Here is a 10904-nt window from a genome sequence, read left to right as displayed (position 1 = left end):
AAGAAGTCAAAGATAGCACAGTTTGACAGGCATAACATTGCTCCAGAAAGGGGATTGCTAGTTAGCTATTAGATGAATGCTTAATATATCTCAGCATGGCGTGCAGTGTGACTTAAAAAAATGGAAAAATCTGGAAAAGTGGAGGACAAAAAAGACATGCCAAACCTAAAAAAAAAACTATCTACATTTCCTCATGAAACAGGAAATGAGAGATGCATCTGGACCTTCAGTTGATCTATCTGCAGTTCACTGAAGCCTCATCAGAAATGGTCTCAGCTGGCTGTCATTAATCCATTCTTAAGGAAGGGAAACAAGGAGTCAAGGCTGAGTTGTGCCAAATTACACAAGAACTGGACTGAAAATCAGTGGCAACAGGTCTGATGGAGCGATGAATCCAAATTTGAATGTTATCTATATATGGAGGTCATCAGGGGAGAGTCACAACAGTGTGTGTCTGTGGAGTCTTTAAAAAAACTATTAAACACTTTTCTGTTTAATCAGGGCTATTTTTAGTCTGTTTTTCTTATTAATTGTGTTTTAATTGTTGTACAGCTCTGTGTGACATTTATATCTGTGAAAAGCTCTCTATAAATAAACTTTACTTACTCAACTTACTTACTTATTTACTTACCTGAATAGAAAGACACACAGTGGAAAACTATGACTCATTGATTAGAGCGTGAACCTCAACATTAATGGAGCTGCGTGGGATCATGTGGGCAGAGAACAGAACAAAAGGAAACCAACATCCAAAGAAGAGCTTTGAACGTCCTCAAGAAGCCTGAAGCTCAATAAATCACTGCACCTGTTTCTCATCCCAGCAAAATGTAATGAAATAAGAGGCGGCTAAAGAGTTTTTTTGGATGGCACACCTTACAAAGCAAGTGGCATTTTTTTGTTAATGGACTTGGCTGTGGTATGATATGTGATAGCAGACCATCTTCCAAAGTGTACATTGGGTATTCCCAGGTCTCTCTGGATTCACTGGCTTTTCCAGGGAGTGGGTGTTGCTCAGTATTGCTAAATGAACTGTCTCAAGGTGTGGCCGCACCGCCGATCCCTGCACATAGTCATAAAATGAACCATGAGTTTCTATCACACCTGTCCTTCCTGAAAAATATAATTACGCTCTGCTCACACACAGGTATCTAACAGACACTCCAGGGTCCTATTGTTGCATTGATACGGTCAGAAACTCACCATAAATGAGCCAAAATGAGGAAATAAAGCCTTTTTATTTTACACGTGAGAGTTTTACTTTGTTCGAAGTATAGCAAAACTCAATTTGACACATTTTAAGTATATAAAAAGTATAAATGTCTACAAAGAAACATTCTCATTAATTATCGGAGTGTGATTTACCTAATGTACCCTGACCTGTTCTACAATATCCCACTCAGTTTTTACTCATGCTGAATTTTAGGGACTTTGCTCAGTTAGTAGGATTTTTAAAATATTATCTATATATGAATTTCTTCTGAAATAACCACAATGTAGGGCTATGAATTAAAGTTGACTAAGGTTGAACTCCTGCCCTTTGAGCTGTGCTTTATTAAACAAAGTAACTGTTTTAAAACCAAAGGTGTTATCTGCATATTGAAAAAGAAAAAAAAAGGTTCTCAAGTGGCCAAAATCAGGAACACCAGTGAAACAGGGAAATGAGAGATACTATGAATATGTAACCGCAGGCTATTAGGCCATAAGGCACACCTGCTTGCATGATGGCATGATTTCAGACTCTACGGACGGTTATCAGGTGACGCTCGTGTGAAAACCAGAAGCTTTTTTTTTTCTTATTTCTTTCTTTGAGCTCTGACCTCTGAGATCCCTGTTACTTCCGCGTTCCGCTCACCTGTTACACCTGTGTTACTGCTACGCTCTTGATGCGACTCCTCCTCCGCCGGTGCACCTGTCCTGCTTTCGTGCCATGACCGAGGACTTCGAAACGTGTGATTTAACATGCTCGTCCCCATCGGGTGGCCCAGAGGAGACTCTAAAAGTTAAAAGCTGGAGTATGGAGTGCGAGCAGCCCATTTTCTCCGCGCTGGGAGGCGGAATGAAGCTGCAGAAGACAGTCGACGCTCCGCGGCCGACTATGAGCGGCAGTCCCGGAAAAACCTCACTGGCTGCGGCCACCTCCGACACCGAGTCCGGGATCTACTCTGTTGAGAGTGAGCTGTGTGTAGACCACGAATCCGAGCTGGACTGGTTCTGCGGCACCGAGCAGAAACTCATCTGCTCCCACTGCGCCACCGTGGGCTCCTGCCAGGGACACACCGTGACCCCTCTGGCCACCAGAGTCACCAGAGTCAGGGTGAGTCTCGGGCAGCCAAGCAACAGCTGTTTTAACATATTTCACTCATAGTGATCATTTTCAGTTCAGGGGTGTATAGCTACAATAAATACACATTTTCACCCGCAATAATCTGCCTGCAGGTCTCCAAATGGCTTCAGGAAGGTTTCACTTTGTCTGAGTGGAACTATCTTTAAGGGCAACTATTTTCTTCTAACCCTATTTAACATAAAATGACCTTTTTCTGACTAAACTTAACAAAATACATGTTTAAAAAGTAAAAATACTTTGATTTAATTGAGTTTTTGTGAAAGATTTTGCCCATCATGACTGACAAAGTGTGGATTTTTATATTTCACCTACAGTTGTATAACCATAACAGTTATCCAGATAACAGTTATTATGAAACAAAGTGGCCCGGGTGTTTCCATATTTGTTAAGTTATTGTTTGTGTAGCTCTTAGGGCTTTTTTGGGAGTGCCACACTGGCTGATTCCTCTCAGCGGTATTTGAGAATACAGGATTTTCTTGCTGTGTTTCCAGCTGATGAATTCCACGTGGTTTTTAATGTGTTTTTTTTATTCCTGAACTGCAGACAGTGTGCAGGCTATTTAGGTTTTTCTTTTTTTCCTTTTTCTTATCAGGACAAACTGGTGGATGTGTGTGAGAAAATGCAGCTGCAGGCCCTGAGGATTGAGAGGTTTATCGAGCAGACACTGGCAGCCAAAGAGCAGAAGCTTCAGGTGATCCACACCCACCCAGGCTCACCACACACTCATGATGATCTCAGCATCCAAATGCTATGGAACCTGTTTAGCAAGTGCATTGTGTTGACATTTGCTGGATCCTGTTTCAGATGTGAATTTTTGGCCACATTTTGGGTTTGTGTATAGTGATAGAAATTTCTACAAGCTGCTATCTGTTTCTACTGATCAGTCAATTTATAAATTTTTTTTCTTTTACTATTAGTATAATATACATATATAAATCAACTCTCTGAGCCCAAAGGGAAGTCTTTATTTTGACTGTTTTGTCCATCTAAACCCAAATTATTCAGTTCACATTAGAGCAGAGAAACGGAAGCAAATCGACATATTTCAGAAAAACAAACAAAACTGGGACATTTCTTTGATAAATATGCAAACTAATTGATTATTGGTAAATTTTTCTTTTGAATTTTTTTTGCACGTAAAACAAAACTTAACATGCATTTACCCGTTTATTCCTTTATATGACCGTATGTGTAAGTTCTATAAATATTAGGAGGCAATTATTTATTTTCTCTTACAATTAAGTATTAATCCGGGGGTATAATAATGAAAAGATAATGATAATATATTTTATAACATGTGCTTCACATGGTTTAAAAGACTTTGATATAATCACTGACTTAAAAATATATAAAAATGTAACGGATGAAGACTGTAACAACAAAGCATGGGGCAAGTCTTGCTGATTCAGTGCACGTAGCAAAGTCTGCAGCCTCTCTTAGCTTAATGGGTGTTCAGGACAAGTCGTGCTTGTGCACTAAAGAGACCAAATCGAGCCTCAAGCAAACAAGAAAAGTCTGATAAGTGGAAAACTACCACCACACCTGAGCAGGAATCAAATGTTTCTGTAACAAAATAGCTTTACACAGTGGGGGGGGGGGGGGGGAGAGCGTGGTCAGTGAATCTCTGTACACTTTGCTGTGCTTGGTCAGATGTGCGAGTCACAAGTATCATTAACGAGCTGTCGTCCGTGCCCACCGTCAAGTGCTTGTGTCACTGCTTATGAGGAGCAGCAGCTTCCATTAGGCGCAGGTGTAGGCCAGTGTTTGAGTTATAGGAGAGAATACCAGATAGGAAGTGGGCATTAAAAAGAGAGACGACGTCACAGTATGACAAATTTTATGCTATGGATAATAGAAAATAAATTATATGCTACGTGCACTTAAATTTATTACAGCAGTGCAGGTGTTACATTAAAACATTTTAAAAAACAGACTTGTAGACCTTCAACCATCCACTACTGACCCATCAGGCAAGTTGTAATAAAATTGTTACCAAAATAATGGATACTAAAGGAGGGATGTTACTATGATACTAATAATGAGATTTCACAAAGCGTTTCACTTAGATTTACATTTTTTTTAAAGTCTGTTTTTTATTTTTATTCTATTTAACTAAAAATAATACCCATGCTACTGCAGGCCAACATCTCAGATAGCTGACACAGTTTGATTGGCTCACGGTGTGCCGTATGTATATTGTCATGTTAGTCAGTTAAAGTATGAAGATGTGAAAATTAGTGCTGGGACTGTGGATGTGGTTTTTATGGCATTTTTCACGCATTTGTGATATTCAAAGAACTGTACAAGTGACGCTAAATGATTAAAAGAGAGTAAAAACCATGTGAGACTAATTCACAGGAGATGCACAAGGATCTTGCAAAGAAAAGCGTCTGGACTTCTTTAAGTTGCTTGAAGACGTTTCACCTCTCATCCGAGAAGCTTCTTCAATTCTAAGGTCAAATGGTGGAGAGTCCCAGATATAAACCTAGTGGGAGTAACCCCCCACAGAGGGACAAAAGGACCCCCTGATGATCCTCTAATCGCCTGAGCCAAGGTGGGAAACTGGGCGTGGGTTCCAATCAGCCAGAGTTTCGGGTGTGTTCATTGTGAAACCTGGCCCCACCTTATCATGCGAATTCCTGAGGTCAGATGGCCCAGGATGTGAGTGGGCGTTAAGGCGTCTGGGAAGGGATCTCAAAACTGGATTATAGATGGCAGAGAGTTGGTGTCGTAAACCACCGCCTCTGTTCAAAGATGGTCGCTCACAGTGGACATAGATGGCTTCTTTCACTCCTCTTTCAAACCATCTGTCCTGTCTGTCCAAAATGTGAACATTGGCATCCTCGAAAGAGTGTCCTTTATCCTTAAGATGCAGATGGACTGCTGAGTCTTGTCCTGTGGAGGTGGCTCTTCTGTGTTGTGCCATGCGCTTGTGAAGTGGCTGTTTGGTCTCTCCAATGTAGAGGTCTGGGCATTCCTCGCTGCACTGTACAGCATACACCACATTGTTAAGTTTGTGTTTTGGCGTTTTGTCTTTCGGGTGAACCAGTTTTTGTCTGAGCGTGTTGCTGGGTCTGAAATGCATCGGGATGTCATGCTTGGAGAAAACTCTCCTGAGTTTCTCTGATACACCGGCTACATAGGGGATGACAATGTTGTTGCGTCTGTCTTTCTTATCCTCCCTCGCTGGTGTCTGGTCTTCTTTTCTGTGCCTCTTTGCTGACTTTAAGAACGCCCATTTAGGATAGCCGCACGTTTTGAGTGCTTCCTTTACATGCGTGTGTTCCTTCTTTTTCCCTTCAGGCTTAGAGGGTTCTCAGTCATCCAGGTCATCGCTTTGACTACGATGACCTGGATGACTGAGAACCTTCACAGACATGCACAAGGATAAAGATTTTAATTTTGGAGACAGTAAATGTTTCATTTTCAGTTTTCTCGTGCCAGATTTTAAAGGAAATCATTTTAAAATCATTGATAAATCAATAAAGGATTTATCATTTATGCAGTTGGATTCCAAACCACAAGTATTCACTTCACACTCATGCATTTCTTCTTCCCTGCTGTCTTATTATGCAGGCAGCGGCGAGCAGGGCGAGGGAGCAGGTGCTGGCTCAGGTGAGCGCGGCACGCGAAGCCCTGGAGGAGGAGGAGCAGCGTCTCTTAGAGGAGGTGCAGAGAGAGGAGGAGCGTGTGGAGCAGTGTCTCCTGACCCAGAGAGCCCACTGGGGCCAAGCGTTGACGAATCTGTCGCAAACACGCTCCCGTCTGGTGCACACGCTGACGCACACTCCCGACGCACAGCTGGTGGTGAGAGACTCGGGAAGCTTTAGCAGGAAGGGGTTAACAGGGGCGGCTCTAATAACTGTATCCTGATAACAGTCATAATCACTGAGAGTAATCACCTGCTTAATGTCTCATTTTTCAGACCAGTGTCCAGGAGATAGCTGAAAGGTAATGTTTCTTTTTTATGAAGCAATATTTTGTGAATACTATTTTCTTGCTCAGGAGCTGTATCATTAAACCTCTTTTCTCTGCTCAGGGTGGAGGAGGCAGAGGGGGTCGGGGAGCCCTGTGACACAGACCAGCTCAGCCTGAACCCGTGCTGCACTGAAAGCAAGCTGCTGAGGGGTCTGTGGGCTACTGCAGTGCTGCTCGGGCCAAACAGTCAGTAGATTTCTATTATACTTGTTAATCATTTTGTGTAAATGCAGCACATTCAAAATTCAAAAGCATAAAAGTTTTCACTGCAGCACTACAAGGTGTATTTACCAACCTTAAAAACCTATGAACGGAGTGGATTTTGTAGAGTATGCTCAGAAAAAAGTATAATATCCGATTACAGTTTATACAGATGTAAGAAAACGGCTCCTGTTCCATTACTGATTCTCATTGGCTCGGCTTTGAGTGTCACCGCCATCGCTAAGCAGCATGTCAAAGATATTACATTCATGCTGAGGGTCAAATGGTTATTCACGATGGAGGTATTTCCCCTGCTTCCTGTGATAAGTGTTGGGATCATCAATCAAAAAAAAAAGGAATTATTACACAGAACACTTCTATTAAAAGTATTGCAGTATGTTACTTAATTACACCTAGGAGTAAGTAATTTGTTTTACTACTTCATTTCACATTTCTCCATAAAATCACCTTAAATGCATTGTCTCATAATCAGCATTTAACTATATAAACCTGAGGCTGCAAACACACAGATTCTACTTTAGACACATGAACAGGTAGAAACAGAGGCCTCATCATGTTGTTACCTGTTAAAGTTCAGGGTCTGGCTGCTGGGCTGGGGTCAGTGTTCACTCAGCTTTAACATCAGTGTGAATGTGTGTGTGAATGGGTGAATGACTGGATATGTAAAGCGCTTTGGGGTCCTTAGGGACTAGTAAAGCGCTATATAAATACAGGCCATTTACCATTTATCACTCTGGGTTCTTGGCTAGCTTAGCGTCTGTGTAGGTGCTTGCAAAGTCGAGATTGTGTTAGCAGCATAATGCAGATATTTCTGTCCTGGATGCAACCCCATTCTTTAACAACAGTACATTATATTCCATAAACTAAATATCCAAAATATGGTTAAAACTAGGGGTGGGTTTTGATAATCGATTTATCGATTAAAATCGATTCTGGCTTGGATAACGTGATATCGATTCATTAAAATCCTGAATAGATTTTTTTTTAATATAAATTTATTTTGCCTGAAATGCCAGAATCTCAGTTTCGACAACCACCAAACAGCTAAAACAGTAAATGAGAGCAGGTGCACGGATTCTGCACAAAGACCGCCGACGCATCAGAATCGGTGAGATGTCGCCTTTCTCACTCGACGGCACGGACACGGTCGGGGCTGAAAGCCGACAGCTCGCTGATTCTGATGTTTTCTTCATTATTCCCTTGCTTGTTACGCACAAGTCTGCCGTTGTTTACAGCACTGTCGCTGTTTTTTCCCCTTTTGCTTACTTCCAAAAAGAAAACCTAATTTCTGCCGTTCAGTAGGCTTCTGAACAAATTTAAACTTTTTAAAATTTTGCAAAACGCTTAGCCGTGTCTCTAATAAAACCGCTGTAACTTCAGAGGTAATGTTCATCAATGGTTTTCTTTCGTTTTTGATGTACTGCAGAATATTTTTATAAAATCCCAGGCCAGGAAAATCACCTTCATGTTTTTCTGTGTTTTATCTTCAGCTACTTTGACACAAAGGCATCTGCTGTGATGCTCACACCTTTGCTAAAGTCTTGCGAGTGTCAGCTTTCTTTTTATAGATACAAAAATATGTAAATGTACTGATCTGAATTATAATATTCCTGACTGTCTAAGGCAAAATTTCCCAGATTCAAATTGAATCAAATCGTGGATCGAATCGATTCGGGACCTTGTGAATCAGAATCAAATCGGTTCTAGAAATCAGTGACGATACCCAGCCCTAGTTAAAACCAATTATGTTTTTTTGTTTCTCACATAAAAGGAAAGTAGTTATTGTACCGCCGCAGTGAAATGGCAGAGTCAAACCTAACTGAAACTCAATGATTATTCTAAAATACTCTTTAAAATGTGACGGTTAGTAAAATTATGCCTTGAAATGAGGCATAAAAATAATTACCATTTTAAGTTTAGTTTAGCACAATATTTTCTGAATTAATTGATTTTAAAAAAGTTGTGTTATTTATTAGAGAAATAACAAACTGAGTTCATGTTTTTATACCCAAATTTGATCTAGCACTTGTGTCTGAGAGGTCAGGAGTTCATGAAGAACAACATTCAGCTACTAAAACTCATTTTTCTATTCAGGAATCCAACTAAATAATTTGGCATCTTAATCTAAAAATAAATGTGCTTCATTTTTTTTTCCCCTGCTTTTTTTTTTTTTTTTTTTGTAAAGTAGTGAATTTTAAATTGTATAATTACATTTACAACAATTATACTAACATTAAAAATATAATTTTATTAAAAAATGTTGGTAAATATCATTACTCTTCATTTGCAGCTGTTGCATAAATGTTATATGTGTTGGTCTACTAAATTTGTAATAAAAGTTTTAAAAGCAGGGATGTTAGAGCTTGTTTATATAAATAAATTGAAGATGAATCAATTCTGGGCAGGAAGAATCCTTAGAGTCCTTATTTGTGGGTCCCCTGCAGTGCTCACGTCCTGCTCTACTATATAAATGTTATTGTAGTCCATTGTAAGGTGGTTGTTAGGCAAGTTTATAAATGTATGTGTGTAAGGAGTTTTTGGGGTGTGGTCCCTCTCCTAAAAAACGGATAGAATATCTTCAGTCAGGTGTTACTGTGGTGAAATCAAAACAAAAGGTGTTACTGATGCACAAATTCTACAAGTGGATCATTTTAGGTCGTTGGTAGGTGGTTGCTAAACAACATGATGACATCATAATGCGTGATATAGATAACAACCTTCAGACACCTAAGATACACATGTGTGCTACTCCTGCTGTGTAGGGTGAGTATGCAGAAAGACAGAGGTTTCATAATAAGATGATGACATCGTCACTCTCGTTGTCATACAGACACAGACTGACACCCTACAAAATATCCCTGCTAACTGTAGCAAATTGAACATAAAGCACATACAGTACTTACATTTATTTTTTAGCGACACAAATTTAAGCATGTAATCACCCATTTATCTCCAAAGATGATCTGATTTCCTAATGCGTGTGTGTTTGTTGTGCCTGGACATCTGAATGTAGGGTAAACTGAAACACATTATACTTGTGCAACTTAGAAATTCAGGAGTTACTGGTATATCAGGAAGATCTGGAAGATGAACGGGGCAGTACTGTAAAGTAATTCCAGGTATTCTGTGTTTGGAGAAGAGGCCATGTGCCATCTGTTTGGCAGCGCTCGGAATTTGCTTGATGTCCTGTTTATATTCTCTGTATTCATGCATATTCTCATGTTTAATAACGAAACAATATAAAAACAAAAACATGATAGTAATCCACCCTTTTCCTTTCTTCTCACAGCTTCTGGATCATCATGTTTAAAGTTCGATGAGCGCACAGTCAGCCCTCTTCTCTCTCTGTCTGAGGACTTCTGCACTTTAACTTTCCTCCACAAAAAACCGCGCCAGTCTCCACCCTACGACCCAGCACGATTTGACTCTTGGCCCAACGCCTTAGGCTCGGTGTCTATGTCCTCTGGCACCCACAGTTGGGTGGTAGACGTGGGCCAGAGCGGCGCCTTTAAAGTCGGGGTCTGCTACGCCTCCCTGGAGCGCAAAGGTTCTGGGAACGAAGCTCGACTGGGCCACAACAGTCAGTCCTGGGTGCTGTCTCACTACGACGGAGACTACTCCTTCTGCCACGCAGGGAAGAAGGTGCCGCTACAAGTGGCGAGGAGGCCAGAGAGGGTGGGCCTGCTGCTGGACTGGCAAAGTCAGACGCTGCTGTTTTACGAGCCACACTCCTGCGCTGTGCTGTACTCAGTCTCACAGAACTTCAGTGCCCCGCTGCTGCCGGCCTTTGCCGTGACTGACCGCAGTATCACCATACTGCACTGATGGACACACACCCCCCCACCCCCACCCCCACCCCCCCCACCCCCCCCCCCACACACACACACACACACACACACACACAGTTATATAGTGCCAAAATTGCTAAATGAGCATTAATGATGTGAAGAAACCACAAAGAGAAACAACGTCCTCTAATGTAGATTTAATTAGCAGCTTCGCTGTGTGAGCAGTAATGAGAACTCCAGACACTCAGTTTCTATTTATTCAGTCCTGCTGTAGACACCTTTATTTTTTACTGTTTCTTATTATTTTAGGCTTAAACGTATTTGTGAGCTGATCCCATTATAAAGTAGTGTTGTTATAGTAATAACATTTTTTTTTAAATAAAGAATATTTGTGTTTTTAGTATGATTACATGTTGCTAAGAAGTATCCACAAAGAAAACATTGCTTATTCTGGTTGATCCAGGACTATTTTAAATGTGGAAAAGAAACTCCCTTTAACAATAATCTGAAACTGTTTTGTATTGTCAAAATTTTAGATGTTATGTGGTGAGTAAAGGAGTTACTAAACTTGA

The 10904-nt window shown here is 40.8% G+C and overlaps 1 protein-coding gene across 1 annotated transcript; it reads left to right on the top strand.

Moving 5' to 3' along the window:
• Window positions 1-1696: 1696 nt before the first annotated feature.
• bspry (B-box and SPRY domain containing) lies at window positions 1697-10904 on the top strand. The gene is made up of 6 exons (XM_026173750.1): window positions 1697-2314; window positions 2937-3035; window positions 5921-6151; window positions 6270-6295; window positions 6384-6508; window positions 9834-10904. Exons 1-6 carry the CDS (start codon window positions 1928-1930, stop codon window positions 10367-10369), a joined length of 1404 nt encoding a protein of 467 aa, XP_026029535.1. The 5' UTR covers window positions 1697-1927; the 3' UTR covers window positions 10370-10904.

The sequence above is a fragment of the Astatotilapia calliptera genome, chromosome 7 (assembly GCF_900246225.1).
Source record: "Astatotilapia calliptera chromosome 7, fAstCal1.2, whole genome shotgun sequence".
Classification (NCBI taxonomy): Eukaryota; Metazoa; Chordata; class Actinopteri; order Cichliformes; family Cichlidae; genus Astatotilapia; species Astatotilapia calliptera.
This window is presented reverse-complemented; position numbering and strand designations above follow the sequence as displayed.

Coding starts and splice junctions, on each gene's coding strand:
- bspry (XM_026173750.1), top strand. CDS start 1,928: ATGACCGAGGACTTCGAAACGTGTGATTTAACATGCTCGTCCCCATCG. Junction 2,315..2,936: donor CCAGAGTCACCAGAGTCAGG/GTGAGTCTCGGG, acceptor TTTTCTTATCAG/GACAAACTGGTGGATGTGTG. Junction 6,296..6,383: donor GTCCAGGAGATAGCTGAAAG/GTAATGTTTCTT, acceptor TTCTCTGCTCAG/GGTGGAGGAGGCAGAGGGGG.